General features: G+C 44.5%; 1 protein-coding gene across 2 annotated transcripts; it reads right to left on the minus strand.

The window, feature by feature from the left end:
- Positions 1-2625: 2625 nt before the first annotated feature.
- Positions 2626-17439, minus strand: LOC149320512 (major histocompatibility complex class I-related protein 1-like). 2 transcript variants are annotated; one of them, XM_089502095.1, is made up of 7 exons: positions 17352-17439; positions 14159-14425; positions 12214-12489; positions 8422-8709; positions 8223-8303; positions 5512-5550; positions 2626-4736 (listed from the first exon to the last, which is right to left on the minus strand). In XM_089502095.1, exons 1-6 carry the CDS (start codon positions 17434-17436, stop codon positions 5522-5524), a joined length of 1026 nt encoding a protein of 341 aa, XP_089358221.1. In that variant the 5' UTR covers positions 17437-17439; the 3' UTR covers positions 2626-4736; positions 5512-5521. The 2 variants fall into 2 exon arrangements, with proteins under 2 accessions (XP_089358221.1, XP_089358228.1); XM_089502102.1 differs by lacking the exons at positions 2626-4736; positions 5512-5550 and having other exon boundaries at positions 8118-8303.
- Positions 17440-23040: the final 5601 nt, after the last annotated feature.

Below are 23040 nucleotides of genomic sequence, written 5' to 3' on the forward strand. Positions count from 1 at the left end.
GGCTTGGGGCTTGCCCTGCTCCTGGCACCTTGTGCCCCTCAGGGATCTTTTTGCCTGCCTGCCTCCCTCCCTCCCTCCCTCCCTCCAGGGCCCCCCCCCCTTTTTATTAGCCCCAAAGAGTTCTTCTTCCCTCATCCCTTCTCCTTTGGGGGAAGATGGAGTGGGGCAGCCTAGGGAATGGGGGTCTGTTTTTCTTCCCTTGGGGGCATCGCTCTGGGCTCACAACAAACTCCAACTCCCAGAATTCCATAGCCTTGAGCCACAAAGAGTTAAAGTGGTGCCAAACTGGGTTATTTCTCCAGTGTGGATGTAGCCTTAGTCACCAGCTCTGGTTCCTGCACAGCTTCCCCTCCCCTTTCCCCCTCCTCCAATTCATGGTGAGGAGGCAGCACCATTGCCTTCAATGGGACTCCCAATGGTTAGAACCAGAGAGGAACCAGACCCCCCACAACCTCACTACAGCAAAGCTCTCCCAAATGGAGGGACTCCTTCTCTCCCCACCATTCCCCCCATAGCTGGAGACTTAAAGGCACAGTCTCTCTCTCTCACACACACACAGGCCCCATTCAGACTCACCTATCTGCACTGGATGGAACTGGGCAGGATCGGGTCCCCCCCTCCCGAATCCCTCTGGAAGCAAGTGCCCACTATTAATTACCTTATTCGGGGTAATTTACCCCTGAATGCCGTTGCAGCTCTTTGCAGAGAGTTCACATTGCAGGTACCGGTTTAAAAGAAGGCTTCTTTGCTGTCAAATTCTCTTCCGCTTTCATCAAAGATGATGTTTCCTGCAGCCATTGACCAACAGAATGGGTGCTTTTCCCCTCCTTTTTAAAAAAAATTGGCGGGAGTGTGCGCATTTTTTGTCAAATTTAAAAACCTCCAGGTGTGTGTGTATGTTGTGTGTATTTGGGTCACTAGAGGTTATGGATTCCTTACAGACACATATAGTAGCAAAAGCATTCTGTATCAATTTGCCAAAAGAGAAACATTTGTAACATTTGCATTGTAGCATTCGCATATAAGAAAAAAAGCTTCTTGCACAGTGCTGTGCTGGAAGCAAGCAAATGAAAGGGAAATGTAGCACACAAGCAGCCACATTCTATATATATGTATCACTCCCACTCTGTGGAATGGCCTGCCGGATGAGATCCGTCAAACTGCCAACCTAGAGAGCTTCAAGAAAGCTGTCAAGATGGATCTCTTCTGGCAGGCCTTCCCAGAATAGAACCCGGCCATGTAACGCTCCCCCCACAGACATATATAAGTGAAGACTCTGCCCACCGTTATTTTATTATCGTATTATTGTTTTTAGATTTTACCGTTTGTAATTTTAATGGATAGCATTGTTTAATCCTTTTTTAAGGGGGAGAATTGTATATATTGTATTTTTAAAAGGTTGTATGCCACTTTGATTGTGGTAACAAAAAGCAGGATATAAATTGAAGTTTTATTATTTATTTATAAAAAGCATGTGCATAGTCTGCCAAAAGTAATTTTAAAAAAAAATAAAAGAGAAAGAAAGCTGCCTGTGAGAGCGGAGGCTTGCTCCATTCCCTGCCCTCCCTCTGACCATCCCTCTCCTGTTGGAGGCCAAGGGGCCTCCAGCCCGCCACCCGGCCCCTGCGCGGAGGTGCCGGTGGTGGCGGTGGAGAGGAGGCCAAGTAGGCCTCCGGTGCTGCTCCTACACCTCCTCTCCGCTGCTGCCACCACTGCAGAAAGGTGGTGCCCCTTGAGGCCTACAGGCCGCCACCCGGACTTTCTGTGGAGCTGGCAGCAGTGGAGAGGAGGCCAAAGCGGCAGAGCAGCAGCACCAGAGGCCTCCTCGCCGCCTTGGCCTGCACGCCTCCACCATCACTACAGAAGGGCTGGGTGGGGCAATTGGAGGCCAAGAGGCCTCTGGGCCACCACCCGCCCCTTCTGTGGCAGCGGCGGCAGAGGCATGCATCAAATGTTCTGTCACATAGAAGCCAGTTTTGATTTGCTGGTAGGCCCAGGACCAACTTCTCTGTTTCTTGTAAGGGCTTCTTGCATGGCAGGGGGTTGGACTGGATGGCCCTTGTGGTCTCTTCCAACTCTACAATTCTATGATTGTGGCCTCTTCCAACTCTCCAATTCTATGAGGAGGAGCAGAGCATCTTATGAGACAAGATATGATGAATGAGTGGTAGGTATTTGCTGCTCTCTTGAATTGTCCCAACACTCAAGAGAAATGGGACACATAAAAAATATAGGCAGCACCTCTGTCCAGATTTTGCAACTTTTCACATACCTATTTCCAATACAGCGGCCCCTTGTTATCTGTTGGGGTTTGGTTCTAGGACCCCCTGCAGGTACCAAAATCCATGGATGCTCAAATCCCATTAAATACAGTATCATAGTAAAATGGTGTCCCTTACATAAAATGGAAAAATCAAGATTTGCTATTTGGAAGATCAAGAAAAGACCAAGGTCACCCTATCAAGTTCATGAGATTTGCACTTGGATCCCTCTATTCCTTTTCTGCCTCTCTTGCAACTTGACTGCAAATATTGGGCTATTAATGTCTTCAGAGGAGTAGAAGAGGGCTTGCTTTCTCCCAATAAAGCCATTCTTGACACACTTATTCATTTAATTTAGCCCACATGGGTTTATTCCTTATACCATTTTATCTCTACAACAGCCCTATGAGGTGGCCCTAGGCTGATAGGTGGTGGGTCAGACAAGGAGTGTCATGCCTCTGCAGGAGAGCAAATCTGTATTTCTCAAATAAACACTTAACACATCACTTTCTGAGGTGGGTTTTTGACCATGGAAGCTTGTGCTGAAATAAATTAAGTCTTTAAGATGCCACAAAATATATTGTAAGCCGCCTTGGGTCCCAACTTGGGGGAAGAGGGAATAAAAATAAATAAATAAATAAATAAATAAATAAATAAATAAATAAATATAACAATGATATTATCATCATCATAATCTTCCAGTCCTGGGACTCCCTTACAAATTAAAACAGATACAACTAAAAGTACATGCAATACAAAAGGGGAAATACAATTAATATAAATACAATTATGTGAGAAAAAAGTGGCACAGGAAATATCATCCCTTCCATTTTTGTTTTAAATTTTGATTGTTTACTATTAATTGCTTTTAATTGTTTGATGTGAACAAATTTTTGACCACCCACAAAAGAAATCAGGGGTAATAGAAAAGTACAAGTGTTCATTTAGAATAAAGGGAGAAATCTTTAAATCTTGTTCCTTAGATCTTTCTCTCACAGGAGTGCAGTCTTCTCCCATGTAATGTACTGTAAACCGGTGCATTTCTCTCTCTGGCTGAGCAAAGGGACAGCTTTGGTGATCCGGCAGCAACCCCTGGAGACCAAAGAGGAAAAGGCCCCTTCTTTCTTCTCAGCTAATTTCCTGGAAGAGGCAAGATGAGGTAGTGGCAGAACCAATGGGCAGACAATCTTATTGTGACAGAGTACAAAAGACTTTTATTGAAGACATCAGGACAGAAGTTACCAGCAAAGTTTCTGCATCAGAACTAAAGGGTCCCTCCACCTTACCATAGTATTAAAACTCAAACTGTCTAGCCCTACCCTCAGGCTACTGGCATGCAGACTTTGTTCCTAAACAAAGCAAATTCTAACAGTTCCCTTCTTACCCATTTGTCCCCTTATACAGCAGCCCTAACTCTACCATTCTACTGCAATAAGGAAAGCAAAATAAACATCCTTCACATATCACTGCAAGAAGAACAGGCACCCTCTCCAGAATCATAAAGTCATAAATCCTTTCTCTCTGCATACCATTTGGCCAGCCTGCCATTTGTTTAGCCCCCACTTCCAATGCCTTGCTATCAGACACACAACCCAGGAGTTGTATGAGTGTATGTTTCTCATATACTCAACTCATACATGATCAATATATATATCATCTCCAATATTCAATAACAATCATGACAGAAACATAACTATGGATTTTGGCAGGCAGACATACCGATCGTACCACGAAGTGCCAGAGTTAGCTGCTCAGCAGCCAAAGATAAAAGTCTGCACTTATCCTCCCTTATATACAGTATATACTCATGTATAAGTCTAGAAAGTTTAGTCAAAAAACTGTCCTAAAAAACCTGAGTCAACTTATCCAGAGGTCAATGTAAGTATAGTGCACCCAAGTCATACATGGGCACACCATGTGCAGCTTTCAGCTTACACTGAAGCAGCGCACTGGAAGAGGTAATGGTGACCACACTGTGCATGCCACACTGCACCATGTGCACAAGCCCCATTGTTTTAAATTGGGCTTGAGCATACACAGTATTTACCTTATGCAGGGGGGTCTGGAATGGATTCCCTGCATAAGGGAAGGATCCACTGTACTGTATTTTAAATTTTATTAAAGATCATTCTTTCCTCTTCACCTGACTTCACCAGACTTTTTCCCACAAGGAAGGTAGAGCCAGGCAGGCAAGACAGTCTTGCGACAAAGCACCAGTCAGAGCTTGTTAACTGTAGCCGAAGCCAAGAAATCACAGCTACAGAAGACACAGTCGTTTCTTCCCCAATAGGTCGGCAGGAATTCACCAGGTGCCAGTTTTTCAAAAAGGGAAGGCCTGAGGAGCATAGCCAATTTTCAACCAGCCTTTTGTAGGTCCCCCTCTGCTCTTCTCACACCTCGCTTGGGGGCTGTGCAGCAGAAAAGGAAACCAAAGGAGCCCTCTGCTCTCTTCTCACATCTCACTTGGGATCTGTGCTGCAGAAAAGGAAGCCAAAGGAGAGTCCATGTTAAGATAGCATCTTGAAACTGACAGTATGCCCAGGAATCAGGATCAGGCCATCTAGCCATATTCCCTGCTTCACAAGGGACCAAACCAGGTTCTTCTTAAAGGGGGAGGGAGAGGCTAACCGAGCTAAACAACACTGAAAGTTAAACCTGTCCTGGCATATGAGAGCTCAGGTGCACACATATGTGATCAGTAGTTTTAATAAATCAATAAATACATAAATAACATAGCCTGAGGATTTTAATAATCAGGATTGTAACGGAGGTGAAGTAGATTCAATCCTTTCTTCCCATTACTTGGTCCAGAGGAAAATGCCTCCCTTGAAGGACAAAAGAATGGAAGAAAAACTGGTTTCTTTTCCCTTCCAGAGTGGCTGCCATCGCAATAATTATCAGCCTAAACTAGAAGTTGGAAGGGGTGCATGCCTTCCACGGGGACCCCCCCCCCAAAATAAATTTACATTTTCAGTTGTTTTTTCTGTCAAACAATTTGACCAAAAATGGTAGATGGCATTCCCACACATCAATCAAGGGCCCTATTGGACATGTTACTTTATTTGTGATGCTTTTTGCATATACACACCCCTTTTTCCAAGTCCAGACAGATCTAAAAAAAAGGAGGAGGGATCTTGTTTTAATAATTAGACCCTCACAGTATTGGCAACCTTACTCTGTTTTAGCAATTTATTTACAAAATGTGTCAAATATTTTTCAACTTTTTCAGGGGGGGGGAAGGGTCACTCACTTGAGGCTGCTCAAAAGGGTGTTCTCGCTCGCTGGTTCCCTGCAGAAATATAATCAGAAATACAGTCTGAAAGGGTTCTTGAGAGATCATCCCACCATATCCTTGGAACCAGAGGGCTCTGGCTCACTCAGCTCTGCTCAGCAGGTACTCCCCCAGTCCCTTCTAGTAAACTCCAAAGAAAGAACCCCAGAAACTTTTGGGGGGCATGATATTCTTTCAAGTATTCGTTGTGTGCCTGATTTACTTGAACATACTTACCCTGAATCCAGATCTATCCTCTGTAACACTCAACCCAAATCAAACATCAATAAACTAAAAGTGAGCCTGAGCACACGTTTGAGAAGTCAGAGCTGGGAAACACCTTGTCCAGTCATAGTGAGCATAATGGGTAGTGCCCAGGAGAAGCAATAAAGTGCCTTCCAGAAAAGATACTCTCTCCCCATCAAGATAAGGTTCCAGAGAAGGCTCATTTTACACACACATCCAGACTGATTGAAAAGTCCCAGATTTTGCCCCTGTTCTTTCTGATTTTATACTGGGTTAAAATAATCCAATCTGGGGAGGTGGTTTGAAAGTCTCTGATTGTACCAGGATCTGACAGAAAATATTCTGCAATAAACAAAACATGTATGGATCTGCAATATAAAACTGGAAAGAACAGGAACTAAAGGTTTACAAGCAATGTTCTGGTCTTTTTTTACAAGTCTGGATGTGTCTCAGAAGCCTCTCCTTTGTTAAAAATAAAACTGAGATCTGAAGCATTCCCATCCAAATTCACAGGACTCACTTTTAAATAATAAATAATAAATAAAATTTTTATTTATACCCCGCCCTTCCAAACGATCAGGGCGGCTTACAAGAGCAGCAAAGTGCAAACATCATACAAAGTTAAAAACAGCCAAGACCATAAACATAATAACAATCCTTAAAAACAATAAAAAGCCCCTTAGCCCAACCTCTCGGCCACGAGAGAGGAGGGAGGCCCGTAGGATATTTAGTCGGGGAATGCCTGATTAAATAGGAAGGTTTTAAGACCCTTCCTGAATTGGGCCAGGGTGGTAGATGAGCGGAGCTCCATGGGCAGCGTATTCCAAAGGGCTGGGGCAGCTGTGGAAAAGGATCTTCTGGCAGTAACAGCCAACCTGGCCCCAGGCACCTTCAGGAGTTGCTGCCCAGATGTTCTGAGGGTGCGAGGCGGAATGTACGGGGAGAGGCGGTCCTTCAGAAAACCTGGGCCCAAGCCATTTCAGAAAACATATTTGGAAAGAGAGCATTAGAGCACAATCCTGTGCCTTTTTTCTCAAAATTAAGTCCCACTGAGATAGACTGGGTTTACTTAATTGTGAATGTGTTTAGGACTTCAAGCTTGATGGGAAACATACTGTCAGTTCCCCAGAAATGTGTGACTCTTCTGCCCAATAGTTGGGTTTTGGATGCTGCAAGGGAGAGATCAATTAAGCACTAGAGGAGCTTAAGACAAAAATGGTTCCCTAAAGAAGAGAATCAAGTATAGAAATCTATTTCTTAAATAAATACTTTCAGAATATGAGTAACATGCAGGCAACTTGTCCACATCTCACAGAAAAACACATATTACAGCAATGGCTAGTAAAGGGATGAAGGGGTCCCTCCGTTCCAACTACTGTTGCACAAAGCAGGCAATCAACTCCTAGAAAGCCCCAAAGTCTGGACAACAGGAACATAGAATCCCTTTAAAAACTGGACTAGGATCTGAAGGACAGTTTCCAAATGAGCCTGTTGATAACTTTGGTCATCATCCGAGGCCCTGTACTTTGATTCCAACACCAAGATGTCATATTTGTGGGAACATGGGACAGGGCTTTTTCATGCTGTCACCTTGTCTGTGGAAATCACTCCCCATGAGAATTAGATGGACTCCCTCATTTATTCTGAGGTATTTATAATATCTGGAGTATCACAGGATTCCCACACATCACCCGGTGTATTATCTTCAATTGGGGTTTTCCTAGAATGATGGGTGGAGTCAGCCCTAGTACCACAGCCAGGAGTCTCCACAAGAGAAATAAAAGTGCCTTAGAATCAGACTGAACATATCAATAAAGAATGTAAAAATCCATTGGGACTTCCACATAACTATGTCTTTGGCCCGAGTGAAAATCTGGATAACTGATGACATTCAGTTGCATTCCAGCCCTGAAAAATTTGGATTTGAAAACCTGGATTTCATCTCCTAACCCTCAGAGAGGATTACTTAATCTCAGATAATCCATCTTCAACATATGAGGTACGATGGAATAGTGGGATTAAGACGAACAGTGACACTGTGGATTCCTTGCTGAATGTGGCTAAAGAGACTGCGCTGTTGCCAATGCGGGGGGCAACATCATGTCAGCATCTCCCCGTGACAAAGGACGGAGATGTGAAGATGCACACGACCGGTTAACAGAGAGCCAGAAGGGTGATTAACCAGTCACCCCCTTTGGTCATCCTGAAGCATGGTCGTGACCAAGCAAAGGGGTTCATTGATCAATAATGGATTGATTGATGACAGATCCAGACCTCATGCATGTTCAGGGCAACCCTCCTTTCAGTTGTTAATAAAGTTGTGGCCTTTTCCCCCCCAATATGTAAGTGTTGGTGGATATTGTTGCGGCGCCTCCATTCCAAGGCAACAACCAAGACTCCAAAGATGATTCCCACAATAAGTCTCAAATTGAATGTTTACTTACTGACAAAGAAGGCACTTCCAGCAACCACCAGCAGAATAGCCAAGACTCCCAAGATGGCTCTCACAATAACTCTCACATTGACTAAAAGAGAAGAAATACATGGCTGTTCAGACAAGCTCTTCAAGGCCCTGAGATCAGAAGCCCTGAGATCCCTTCAGCAGAGAAATGAGGGGCAGAACCTCTCCACATTGTCTCTCACCATTATGATATTCAAACACCAAGACCAGAGGCTTTGGCAGGCTGGCATGATCCAAATGGCACCAGTAGAGATCCCTCTCCTTGGGGTCAATCTCAATGCTGAGCCAGGTGTAGTACGTCCCATCGGAGTTGGGAGCAATGTTTCTACGGAAGGTCTCATGTTCCAAGATCTTCTCCCCCTTCCTCCACGTGGCTTCGATCTCTTTGGGGTAGAAGCCATGGGCCTGGCAGATGAGGACTTCCTTGCCACCGCCAACTGCCTGGCGTGTCACCTTCCCCACAGGGGGCTCTGGAAGAAAAGAGTCAAATCAGCATCAAGACATCACTCTGATCCTTCTAAAGCATTGGGGGGGGGGGGATATTTGGGCAGAAGGAAGGGACCTCTTTGGTTCAAGCAGTCCTGTTCTGATCTTTGTCCTGAAACTGTACCACCCATATCTTGAGGCTATTCAAGAAGTGAAGCCCATCTCAAAGAAGCAGATTTTCCAAGTTCCTTTTGAACACAGGTATCCAGAGCATTAGTGTAGCCAAGGGTCCGTAGGGGAATTTTATTATGTTGTTATTGCAAGAGGGGGCTGACTACAAGAGCCCACCAAGATCGCCCTCCCGATATTTATACGGAGTAGACCAGGGGATCCCAATAAATAAAGCTGAGACGGATTACAATAACTAGATGTCTAATTTATTGAAATAGGGGAAAAACACATGCGTTGCGCATACACTCACACACACACACTCAGGACTCAGGAAAATTAGGGTTGGAAGATGGGAACAGATTTTCAGGCTTTGCTAATGGTACACTCACCAAGATGTAGTCTTCCTCCGGGAAGCGAATGGGATGTGGGACAGTGAGACAAGTCTGCTCCGCAGCCTGGGTTTGAGCAGAAATGCCGGCTACCAGATCAGAGGCCTGACTGACGTGGAGTAAGTAGACCTTTTGGGATGGCGCGCTGAGCAGCCAAAGTTGGGACCTTTTAAGGGCGAAATCTCGCCTGAGGGCAGAGAGTTTTGGTGATTGAAACAAAGGCGTTTAATTACTTTCTTTCACCTGGATGTCTGGATCTGATAACATCACTGACTTAAGTTGTTCGGACAACAGACTCGAGGAGGGGGTGATAGCTTCAGGGAAGGCAAACCTTTCACTCCTTCTGACTCAAGATAATCCCTTCATGCGACTTCCCAGACCTTCTAAGATGTAAATGGGGCTTCTCCCCTCAGGGGAGGTGCACATGTCCTTTCGCTTTGTCAGTAATGGAGGACAGGCTTAGAGTCTGGCCAGGGGTCATCCAAGGGTTATCATTGATTCCAAAATTTATATGAAGCAGCATGGGTAACATTAGGGGAGTGGGTAACACCTGCACTTGGACTAGAGCCTCATTTGGCACCCTACCCCACCATGAGCAGCACCTGCCTGTCCATATGCCAAAATCAGCCATATATCAGCCAAAGTGGTAACCAGAAGTGGCGCAATGTCACTTCCTGTAATTATTTTGGCTAATATGTGGTTTTGAATATGGATATTTTCAAGGCAGGCAAGGGTGCTTTTGGTACTTGGGAATTTGGGGCATGGTATTTGGATAAAAACATCCCAAGTATCATGTTCCCAACAAAATTAGAAATGGAGGCTCGTAGGGGCTTCAGGGGACTGGAGGGGAGCTTCAGAGGCTGCAAAAGAGGGTTGGGCCCCTCTTTTGCAGCCTATGTGGGGAAGACCTCTTTTTGTCCCACCACTCCACCTCTCCCTCCTCAAGCATTCCAAACATGGGTACGTACTTTCATTTCTCTCAGGACTATGGCACCAGTGTTACTGCCACAATTGAATAAATGCTGCTACCACACAACACTCTCTATCTGAACAAAATTACTCTTTTGTTTTCATATTGACATTGTTTTCCTTACCATAGTCACATAATAATTCCTTAAATAGAAATTCAAAACACAATGTCTCCAATCTTCCACTTTTGGGCAAGGTGCTGGAGCATGTGGTGATTCCCAACTTCAGGCACTCCTGAATGAGACATATTATCTAGATCCATGTCAAATGTGATTTTAGGCCTGGTTATGGGATAGAACAGCTTTGGTCACCTTGGTGGATGACCTACGCAGGGAACAGGACAAGGGAAGTGTATGTCTGTTGGTTTTGCTGGACCTCTCAGCAGCTTTCAATACCATCGACCATGCTTCTGAGCCACTTTTATGGAATGGGGCTTGGAGGCACTGTTTCACAGTGGCTCCATTCTTTCCTGGAGGGCACTCTCAGGTGGGGCTGCACAATTCCTTGGGCACTGGCCTGTGGAGTCTCTCAGGGCTCAGTCCTGTCCCCTATGCTTTTTAATATCTACAAGAAACTGCTGGGAGAGGTCATCCACAGTTTTGGAGTAAGGTGTCACCTATATGCAGATGATACCAAGCTCTATCACTCCTTTCCACCTTATTCCAAGGAAGCTGTTTCTATCCTAAACTGGTGTCTGGCCACTGTAATGGACTAGATGAGGGCAAGCAAACTGAAGCTTAATCCAGACAAGACAGAGGTGCTCCTGGTCAGTTGAAAGACAGATTCAGGAATTAGGATTCAGCCTGCGTTAGATGGGGTTACACTCCCTCTGAAAACTGCAGTTCATAGTTTGGGGGTACTTCTGGATTCAGCGCTGAGCCTGGAAACCCAAGTATCAGCAGTGACCAGGAGTGCTTTTGCACAGCTAAAACTTCTCCATTCCTGGACACATCAGACCTGGCCACAGTGGTATATGCCTTATTTACATCCCGTCTGGATTACTGTAATGCATTCTATGTGGGGCTGCCTTTGAAAAGTGCTCAGAAACTTCAACTGGGCTAAAGAGCTGCAGCCAGGCTGTTAACTGCAGCTGGCTATAGGGAGCATACAACTCCCTTGTGCAACAGCTCCATTGGCTGCCAGTTGTTTCTGGCCACAACTCAGTGCTGGTTTTGATCTATAAAGCCCTATTCGGCTTCGGTCCAGGCTATTTGAAGGACCATATCTCCCTATATGAGCCCCCCAGAGAACTGAGATCATCAGGAGAGCCCCTTCTCTCTGTCCCACCACCCTCTCAGATGCGTTTGGTAGGAACAAGAGGGCTTTCTCTGTGCTACTCCCAAGTGTAGGAACTTTCTCCCTATAGAGGCCAGGATTGTGCCATCCCTGCTGTCCTTCCGGTGGCAGATTAAAACATTCTTGTGTAGGCGGGCCTTTGCAAACTGGTAAGAGTTGGGAATGTTGTGTAATGTGAATTTTAAGGTTTGTATTTTTAATGGCCTGTTACAGACTGCCAAAATAAAGCTGCTTCGGGTCTGTTTGGAGGTATGCTGTTTAAATGATGCATGCATCCTAAGAGTCCGGAAGCTGCACCAAAGCTGCAGTCCAGTGCTTAGGAATGGAGTGTGGCTTTGGCACGATCTCTGGACTCTTAGGACCCACGCATCATTTAAATAGCATACCTCCAAAGAGACCCGAAGCAGCTTTATTTTGGCAGTCTGTAACAGGCCAATATATTCTATTTTAACTCATAACTGTTTTAACTTTTAAAATGGTTTAATTGTTTTTTTTAACTTTTATATTTATACATTTTAATGTTGTATTTCATTTTTGACCTTCCTGATTAAGTGTTCCAATTACTGAATCTCTTCTGCTAATATTATGGTGTTGGCTGCATATTGTTAATATCTGGTTGAGGGGGGAAAGACAAGGTGTGTTGAGGGTGGAGGCAAAGCAGAGTGCAATAGTCAATTCTCCCCAGCAGGAGCCCTCCCTATTTCACCCACCCACAGCATTCACCTGTCCTCAGCAGTGCCTCCTTCCCGTAGTCCAGGTATTTTGGCAGCTGCTCAATGCACTCTTCCTCCAGGTTGACCTTGTCAAACTGGGCTTTATTTGTCTCCGTCTCCCATGTCCTCTTGATGTGCTGGGCTGGCACATCAGCTGCCATCCAGGTGAGAGTCTCTACATTGAAGCTGATGAAGTCCCTTCCATCATAGCCATATTGGTAATATGCTCCTTTGCTCCCGTCTTTCCGCAGCTCACAGCCGTAAATCTTCTGCAGGGTGTGAAATCCTGAAAGGGATCCACACACAAGGTGAGGGTTGGGGGTCCTTTAAGCAGAGCTGGAGGAAGCCTCTCTCTGCCACACACCAGGCTCCACAAAAGAGGTTCAGGCAGGATTTTTTTTCTTATTTTACCATAGACCAAAGGAAAAAGCAAAGACAGAGGCCACCAAACAACCTTGAATCATTACTGAAGAACGAAAGCAATGGGACATTTTATCTTATTAACCACTAAATAATTACAATGCATTTAATTCTGACTTGAAGGGAAACTCTCGCCTCACAAACCCTCCAGAATCTCTTTTTGGACATCATTCCCCCCCACCCACAACCCCTCCCCTTACTTACTTCCAGCCTGACCAATCCCTTTGGCTGCATCCACATTGGAGAAATAATCCATTTTGACACCACTTTAACTGTCATGGCTCAATGCTATGGAATTCTGGAATTTGTAGTTTGTTGTGGTACCAGAGCTCTCAGACAGAGAAGGCTAAATGTCTCAGAAAACTACAATTCCCAGAATTCCATAGCACTGAGCCATGGCAATTAAAGCAGTGTCAAAATGGATTATTTCTGCAGTGCAGAAATAAAAAAGATTATAATGCTTGGAAAGATAGAGGGCAGTAGAAAGAGAGAAAGACCAAACACCAGATGGATAGATTCAGTCAAAGAGGACACAGTCCTAAGAAGTCTACAGGAATTTAACAGGTCCACTGGGGACAGACGGTCTTGGAGATGCCTCATTCATAGGGCTGAACTCGACTGGAGGGTAGTCAACAATAACAAAACATTCAACAAGCCCCATCCAGAATCCAGTCAGATCTATAAGCCACCTTGGACAGACCATCCTAACCAGCACCCCTTCCACCCCAGCAGTGGCTCCAAGTCCCAGGGACTCTAAACACTACCAAGAGCCCTCTCAGAACCCTAGAAGATTCCTTCACATCTAGATCCACTGTGCTAGATAGTCCCATCTAGCACAGAAAATCTGGTCCAGAGTGTGGCCAGCAGCATTAATGGATCCAGTGACATTGGATCATCATGGAAGAGATGAAGTCCTGAGACACTCTTAACAGAACGGGATCGACATAGAGGCTGAAATCCTTCATCACAGAAGCCAGGGGCATTCCAGCATCACCACCAAGACCAGCTCAGCCAGGTGCGCTGGGAGACTATTAAATTGAGACTACAGATTTTCTTTTATTAAGGTAGATTTAAATCTTGCTTCTCTGTATGCAAAGGTGTATGTCAGGAAGGGTAAGACTGTTTCTGTATGGAACGAGAGCATCTGACCCCATGATTGTTGATTTTATGCTTTTAATTGTGGTTTTTAACTGTGTGGTAATAATATCGTAACGTTGTAATTGTATTTTTAAACTCTGCTGTGATCCCGCCTCAATCGAATTGGGAGAGGCAGGAAGATACAAATAAAATTATTATTATTATTATTATTATTATTATTATTATTTCTTTACTCCCCTTCCTAGCACAAAGATAATCTTCATCTCTGCTGGAAAGTGAGGGAAGATGTTTGTCTCCTCCATTACCCCCACTGTCTCCAGAGTGATCGGACAGACTGGGTGTTATTTTCTTACCAGGAACCCATTTTCCCTCCTTCCCAGCAGTCTTGTCTTGCCCCAGAGAGATAAATGGGGCAGGGGGAATCCATTTCCACTCACCTTCACTCTGGTTGTAGCGAATCCTTAAGGTTTCCAAGTCCGCTCTGAATTCAGCCCATTTGCCCTGCATGATTTGGGTCTGTGTGTCCCAGTATTGTGCATCTGCCTTCTCCATCCAGGGCACTGGTGAGTGGACCCTGCTGGAGTTGCTGTCATACCGATAAAAAGGCTGATTGTCGACATACCCAACAACGATGAACTGAGGCAACCCTTGGCCAGGCTCTGACACAGATGTAAGAACAAAGTGCAGGGAATGGAAGGACGACCCTGGGAAAGGCAAACAATTTTTTAGATCTGACATTTAGATCTGTGTTTCTCCACAGTGTGTAGTTGCACTGCATGCATTTGCATTGTGTTGTCTTCTTTCAGTAGCCTTGTCTTTTCTCTTGAGCTGAGACATTACTTGCAAAGAGTGGGGAGCTATGTGGATATGTTGATTTGTCTACCTGTCAGCAACTTGTCTGCAAACTTTTTAAGGGAAGGACAGCTGGATCACACCCACAATGCAAACTTTGTCACAAAGGAGCAGAATGGAAATTCACACACATGTTCCAGGGCCAGCCACATAACACCTGTTCTGAAAGATCTCTATTGGCTGCCCATTCGCTTCCGAGCCCAATACAAGGTGTTGGTGATCACCTGTAAAGCCCTAAATGGCTTGGGCCCAGGGTACTTGGAGGACCGCCTCTCCCCATACAATCCGCCCCGCACTCTCAGGCTGGGCGGGAAACATCTCTTAATGATTCCAGACGCACGTTACAGTGCAACTCAGAGGGCATTTTCCACCTCAGCCCCTCGACTCTGGAACACCCTGCTTGACCAGCTCCGCACAGCCTCCTCCCTTGATGTATTTAAAAGGACTCTAAAAACTTTCCTTTTCCGCCAGGCTTTCCCCCCATGAGTTTGAGTTTGTTATGGTTTGTTATATTGTCATTTTGTGTATTGGGGTTTCTATATTGGGATTTTATGCTGGTTTATGATGTTTTAAGATGCTAATATTGATGATTTTAACTGTTCTTATAGTACTCTGGGGGTTGGAGGGTTTTTGTTGTTTTTATACTGTTCTTGCTGTTTATGTTGTTTTTAACGTCTTATGTACACCGCTATGATCTAAAAAGGAATAGCGGTATATAAATAAAAATTATTATTATTATTATTATTATTATTATTAAAAAGAAGAAGTCCCAATTTTTCCAGGCAAAGCTCTCTCTGAAGATGCCAGCCACAGATGCTGGCGAAATGTCAGAAAGAAACTCTACTAGAACATGGCCACATAGCCCGAAAAACCCACAAAAAACTATGGATGCCGGCCATGAAAGCCTTCGACTTTACCTTGCAAAAATTCAGGATAAGAATAAGGCTAACTGTTGGGAAAGTGTGTTGAACCAAATGGGTATGTTCTACCGTATGCGGTGGCACTGCAAATTAGACAAGAAATTGGGGGGGGATTGATAAGAACATATCAGACGCACGACAAAAAGAATTTAGGACTATTCTTGTTAATACGCTTTTGATGTTGTTACGCAGCGTGTGAAGCAAGACGTCAACATTTGGCACCAGATTCTCCACCTTCAGACTGTAGTCATCAGCTTGTGAGCTGGAGAAACACCTCTCCCTTTCTCAGTGAGCAGAGACACTATAATCTTCTCTCAGATGAGGGCTTTATTCATAGAAGAAGTTCCACTGTGCACAACGCTATATACATCGACACCATCCACCATCCACATCAGTAACAACCCACTCTGAGGCGCACCAACCGTCTCACTCTCCTTCAGTGACAGTTGAGAACGGACAGCTGGCAGTTGCATCGACATGAGTTAATTCCATGAGTTCCATTCCAATGACGCACTGTTTAAACGCTGACACATATAACTGCCACTAGAGCTGTAAACAACCCACAACAGCTGCACCTAGTGGCCACATCCATGTCATTTCCTCAGACCTATTTACCATGGTCCTGACAATTCTTACTAAATATAACAGATGTCCTCAAAGATTTCAGTCAAGAAGAAACAAATGTACTATTATTATTACACATGATTGCAGCGACACACATAACTTACCCAAGATCCTGGGGGAGCGGGAATAACCTTTCAATGGAAAATTGGAAAATAAAAGTGAAGTCCCAAAGACATTGCAGAATTAATCCAGTTTGAGACCGCTTTAGCAGTCCTGGCTCAATGCTAAGGGATTTTGGGAGCTGTAGTTTATTGTGGCCCCAGAGCTTTCTCTGACAGAGAAGGCTAAATGTGTCACAAAACTACAGTTCCCAGGATTCCCTAGCGCTGAGCCAGGGCAGTCAATGTGGTCTCAAACTGGATTATTTCTGCACTGTGCGTTTTGGACCTGAACAAATTAATAATAATAATAATAATAATAATAATAATAATAATAAATTTTATTTATATACCACTTTTCCAACAGATCAAAGCGGTTTACAAAAATGCATAAACAAGACATAAGGAATTACATTAACAAATATGCAACTAAAAATTCATCTCCTTGGACCTGAACAAATTAGCATTGATGGACAAACTAACGGTGATTATCAACGGGAAAACAAGTCAACAATATAAAACAAAATGGGGAAAATTAAGATGTACTTTGGAGCTTAAGAATAATTGAATCGGATACATTAAAATGGGATTTAAAGTAACTCAATTGGAATTTGTTAAGGAGAAATGGGATGTAAAATAATAACAGTTGGTGGTTGGAACAAATTTAATTGTATACATAGGGGGAAACTGTTTAATTGGATTATTTTAATGGTTTTTAAAGTGTTTTGATACACACACACACACATTATTTTTAACATTATATATTTTAAATTTTAAAATGTTTTACCGTTTTAATTGGATTATTTTAATGGTTTTTAAAATGTTTTAACGCATATATATATATATATATATATATATTATTTTTGACATTGTATATTTTAAATTTTGTATGTTTTAAAATGTTTTACTGTTTTAATTGGATTATTATGTTTTTCAAATGTTTTAATGTACATGTGTGTGTGTGTGTGTGTATATATATATATATATATATATATATATGTATATGTATGTAAGTTGTAAGCCGCCTTGGGTCCCAGCTTGGGAGAAAGGCGGGATAAAAATAAATGAATAAATAAATAAGTAAATATCATATCACAGGAATAAAAATGTAAACAATAGCAACGGCAACAACTCACCGTCAGCCCCCATTGGAGCACCGAGAGGGAGGGCCAGTCCCAGGTCCCCCAGGAGCAAGGCAAGAAGGGGCCAAAACAGCTCCATAACCTGCTTCTCAGGCTGCTTCACACAAGTGAGCAGGACAAGGAAAGCGCCAGGCTATGAGATGCAGAGGCAGAGCCAGGATTGGAGGAGGAAAAAAGCTTCAACCAATCGGGAAGGAGGAGGGGTTCTGTGACGTCAGGGGTTGCTGGGCGAGGTGGAAAAGTGAAGCAGGAGCTTTGTGAATCCTCCTGACAAGATTGTTTCTCTCAGAAGCGGCTCAAGGAAGGCAGAATACTTTCCCAAAGGGAGACATTGGGGAATACTTGCCCTTGGGAACACTTTGGGGAATATTTGCATATAGGGATACATTGGGGAATACTTCCCTATGGGAATACATTGGGGAATATATACCCATAGGGACACATTGAAGAATATTACTGTATATACCCATAGGGAAACATTGTGGAGAACTTGCCTATAGGGAGACATTGTGGAATATTTGCCCATATAGAAACATAGGGGAATAGATACTATAAAAAGAAACTTCCTTCTGTTTTGGGCAGATTCAAGGCATCTGATGCATAATATGAAGACTATCAGAACAAACTATTCATGTGCATAACAAATTATTGTCAATGTGTGATCATGTTTCATAGAATCATAGAATCATAGAGTTAGAAGAGACCACAAGGGGCATCCAGTCCAACCCATTCTGCCATGCAGGAAATCCAAATCAAAGCATCCCCAACAGATGGCCGTCCAGCCTCCGTTTGAAGACCTCCAAGGAAGGAGACTCCACTCCACTCTGAGGGAGTTTGTTCCACTGTCGAACAGCCCTTACTGTCAGGAAGTTCCTCCTAATGTTGAGGTGGAATCTCTTTTCCTGGAGCTTGCATCCATTGTTCCTGGTAGGGTTGCCATAGCTGAGGACCTCCAAACCGGGACAAATGTAGGACAAGGTTCCAAAATGTAGGGCTTTTTTTTTTTTTTAATTTCCTGGCCAGGAATATTAAAAAAAAAAAGGTCCCACATTTTTGAACCTTGTCCTCCTTCTCCTTCCCGGCTTGGGAGGAAGCCTCGGGCTGCTCCCAGGCCGGGAAGGAGCGTGCCATTGCCGCGGTGGCAAGCGGCCTCCTCCTCGGCCTCTGGGGCTTGGGAGAAGCTCTCCCAGGCCCCTCTGGAGAGGCCTTGGAGGACCCCACAGCCGGAGCTCCGACCGTGGAGCCTCTTCCAGGGCCTCCAAAGGGGCCTGGGAGAGCTTCTCCCAAGCCCCAGAGGCCTTGGAGGACTGCTCCGTGATCGCGGAGCCACTTCCAAGGCCTCCAGAGGGGCCTGGGAGAGCTTCTCCCAAGCCCCAGCCTCCAGGCCCTCGCTGGGAGGGGGGTGTCCCGGGGGCCGGGCCAAACCGGGGCGGGACCGTGTGGACCCACCCCAAACCGGGAAAGTCCCGCCCCCAGGCGGGATATGGCAAGCCTAGTTCCTGGCCCTGTTCTCTGGAGCAGCAGAAAACAAGCTTGTTCCCTCCTCAATATGACATCCCTTGAAGTATTTAAACAGGGCTATCATATCACCTCTTAACCTTCTCTTCTCCAGGCTAAACATCCCCAGCTCCCTGAATCGTTCCTCATAGGACATGGTTTCCAGACCCTTCACCATTTCAGTTGCCCTCCTTTGGACACACTCTAGTTTCTCAATGTCCTTTTTGAATTGTGACGCCCAGAACTAGACAAAATATCCCAGCTGGGGCCTTACCAAAGCACTATTACTTCCCTTGATCTAGACATTACACTTCTATTGATGCAGCCTAAAATTGCATTGGCCTTTTTAGCTGCCACATCGCACTGTTTCACATGGCCTCAGAGGGAGCCATCAGGCAGACCCAGCAACATCGGGGACTGCCTGAAGGAAGAGGCCCCTCCCTCCTCAACTGTCATCTCGGCCTCAGAGGGAGCCATCAGGCAGACCAGCAACATCTTGGACTGCCTGAAGGATGAGACTTCTCCCTCCTTTAACTGTATTTTGTATTGTATTACGATTTTACTGTACACCGCTATGATCATCGCGGAATAGCGGTCTATAAATAAAACATATTATTATTATATTATTATTATTATTATGTAGTCTCATTCCCCCATCCTATATCTGTGCATTTCATTTTTCCATCCTAAGTGCAGTACCTTACATTTTTCTGTGTTGAATTTCATTTTCTTAGCTTTGCCAAACTTTCTAGCCTCTTCAGGTCATCAAGTGTACACCAAGGGTCATCAGCATCCAGAGATAAGACCACTTCTGTGGACTAGACGGTGATGATGTAAATTTCTGGTTTTATTCTTCTCTAACCTGAAGGTGGTAGGAAATTTTAATTGCTGATCTTGGCTGCTCTATGAAGCAAGATAATTCAGTTGGCTCATCTTGCCCAAGTGAGCTGACCCACTTAAATAATAATAATAATAATAATGAAATCCAAATAATGATATGAAGGAGAACATATGTTCAAATTACATTGGGTAGCGCTATTTGCATGACTAAACACAGTCCATCTTCCTTGTTATAATAGAGTTTTATGGAGAGTTTTATGGAGAGTTTTATTGTTTTATAGTTCAGACACAGAACATTTTGGGTGGGCAAAAGACAGCCGTACCCCTCACAACTGACCTTGAGTAGACAGAGTGCAGGCAGCTCTTTGTAATGTTAACTCATAGTGTGATTTACTTTGGGGTAAACAAGACATTTTAGCTCCACACCCTTCTAGTTCAGGGTTTTCCAGACAGCCATAAGGGTACTAAATGGGGAAGAGGAGGAATTGCATTATAAAGATAAGCACAATGGGACCTGTTTCCTTTGCCAAGTGTGGATAAGATTTCATTTTCTCCTAATGAACTCCAGAGACCCAAAATGATCAGTGTAACGGAGAGCACGCCCAGCTGACCAATCAGGAGGCAGCTGAGGGCCAGCCAATGAAATGAGGGCTGCGATTTGTAAACATTCCGGGCGTCCGTTGGGGATAAGGTTGCCATAAGTCAGGACCTCCAAAGCGGGACAAGTGTAGGATAACATTTTCAAATGTAGGACAACATTTCTAAAAATGGAGGACATGTGAAAAAATTGGTGATTTTTAAAAAATGTTAATCTAAATGCATGTTTCTTAGGCATGATCAAAATGGAGGACATTTTGACATTATTCCTGGACAGATGTCAGGAATGTAATTCCCTTTCTGGCCACACACACAAACCCAATTCCAAAACACACACACACACACACATAGCACATTTACACTATCATTTTTTCTTGCTTTCTTTCTTGCTTCTGTTGGATTTTTAACGCTTTTGCCTGATGAAGATGTCAGTGGAGCTTTGAAAGCTTGCATGATATATTTTGTGCATTTTGGTTGGTACTATACAGGTATCACTGCATAGTAGGTTTTGGCTGTTACTGTACTTGTGTGTCCAATTTGTTAGCATAGAATGTTTTAATATGTGTGAACATGGTTGATAAGTGTAATCCTTAAAAGGTAGACCATGTGAAGAATCATAATGACAATACTAGAAGCTCCAAAAGGTTGGAATTAATTATGGGCAAGTCCTACTCTCCACTCTCTCAGCCTCAAGGAGAGACGATAGGTCAGGCAGCAAACCTCTTCAGAATAACATCTTGCCAAGAAACCCCAGGATAGGTTTGCCTTATTATGGTCTCAAAGTGCTTTTCAGTTCTAAGTCTCTGGTGCCACAGCCCTTCTGCAAACTACAATTTCCACATCCAGGCCGGGTTGCCGTAAGTCAGAAAGGAGTTGAAGGCACACAATAACAACAGAAGAGGAGGAAGAGGAGGAGGAAAGAAAAGAAGAAGGGGGAAGAAGGGGGCTGGCTTGGTGGCTAGAGAATTGGGGGAGCCAGAATGGCCCTGCAAACCCAGTGGGAGACCTTGGGCAAGTTACACTCTCTCAGCCTCTTAGGAGAAAGTAAAGGCAATCCTCCCCTCCTTTGAAGAAACTATGCCAAGGGAACTCTGCAGGGTTGCCATAAGTCAGAAAGGAGTTGAGGGCACACAATAACAACAGAAGAGGAGGAAGAGGGGAGGAAGAGGAGGAGGAAAGAAAAGAAGAAGGGGGAAGAAGAGGAAGAGGAGGCTGGCTTAGATGTTGGAGACAGACTGGCGTGGGGCTTTTTCTCCCTCCTCCTTCCCCTTTTCTCCTCTCCCCCAGAAGCCACAGCCACAGCAGAGAGAAGCCCCAAAGGAGGAGGAGGAGGAGGAGGAGCAGGAAAGAAAGCCAAAGCAATGAACATTAAAGGGAGTCCCTGGTGCCTGCCTCCTTGCCTTTTGCCTTTGTGCTGAGCCCTTGGTGACAGAGGAGGAGGAGGGAGGCTGGGGGACAAGGGAGGCTGCCACACCAGGAGACCCCCCCCCGCCATGCTCCTTCTCCTTCTCCCTGGAGGCAGCCATCTTGGCTGAAGAGGAGGAGGAGGAGGAGGCGTGACTAAGGGGGTCACATGGGGGGAAGGAGCCAATCCTGCCTTCTTTCAGGCAGGCAGAGCTTGTCAGTCAAAAGTCTTGACTGGGGATTGATAAAATCTGGCCTGGAGTCAGCAGGAACCCGGGATTGAAAGGGCAAAACGGGCGGGAAACGGTTTAAACCCTCCAATCCGTGAATTTCACGGGGGCAGCCGGGTTATGGCAAGCCTAGTTGGGGAGGGGCAGTTGGGATGCTGGCGGTTATGAGGCAGTTAGATGGGGTTAGCACCCAGAGGGAAAGGCTGGAGGAGAGTTGATAGGAGTATGTCCAGAGAGGGACAGGAGTTAAGTTAAAGAGTCTAGAAAGGAGAGACTCTATTGTGGTGGAAATATTCCTTGTTGAAATAAAAAGCTATAGAAAGATGGAGTCACCTTTGTCAGCCAGAGAGATGGTTTTTGAAATAAAGGCTTGGAGTTTAGAGAAACTAGAGCAAAGGAATAAGGAGTGCATCTTGACCTGGATGGAAGCTGGCACCAGTAAAAAGACATAACATAAACTACTGAGATAAGGATACATAGTTGACATTCAGAAGCAAGGTTAGGAGGAAAGCTACAGGAGGGGGTAAGGAGTGATGATGCAGTTTTAATGTATGCATGTATTTCTGTTCTGATTGTAAGAATTCTGTATGTTTAAATTGTAATTAGCCAATCAGGTGTATTGAAGAAGCTTCTTTGTCTTGAATAATATAAAAAGAGCCATTTTGTCTTGTTCGGGGCCTCAGCTTTTGGAACTTGAATTCCACTGAGTTCATTGTTTTCCTTTGTCGACAATTGGAAATAAACTTATGGATTTTCAATTACTAGGTCCTCTTGCCAATCCTTGCTCTGTCAGTCCTAGAAATTTAAGTTTCCTGAAATTTCTGTTACATATTTGGCGAGCCAGCCAGGAGAAAAGGCAAGCAAGAATTGGCAAAGAGTGGAAGAACTTATCTTCCTGCAGGCTCTGTGTGTTTTTGGCATTGAGCGGACCCTTGTGAGAAGGCCCTGGCGCCATCCAACATTTTGATTGGAAGGGCTGAACATAAGGATTGGCTCAGTGGTAGGAACAGAGTTTAGCCTATGTGAGACCACTTAGTAATTTGAAAATTCACTGGGGGAAAAGGAAAGGGAAAAGGAAAAAATAGAAAAAGAATCATCTCTTCAGGAACAGGTAA

Source organism: Sceloporus occidentalis, unplaced genomic scaffold (genome assembly GCF_023333645.1).
Source record: "Sceloporus occidentalis isolate IW3139 unplaced genomic scaffold, rSceOcc1.0.p SCAF_1, whole genome shotgun sequence".
In the NCBI taxonomy this organism is placed as follows: domain Eukaryota; kingdom Metazoa; phylum Chordata; class Lepidosauria; order Squamata; family Phrynosomatidae; genus Sceloporus; species Sceloporus occidentalis.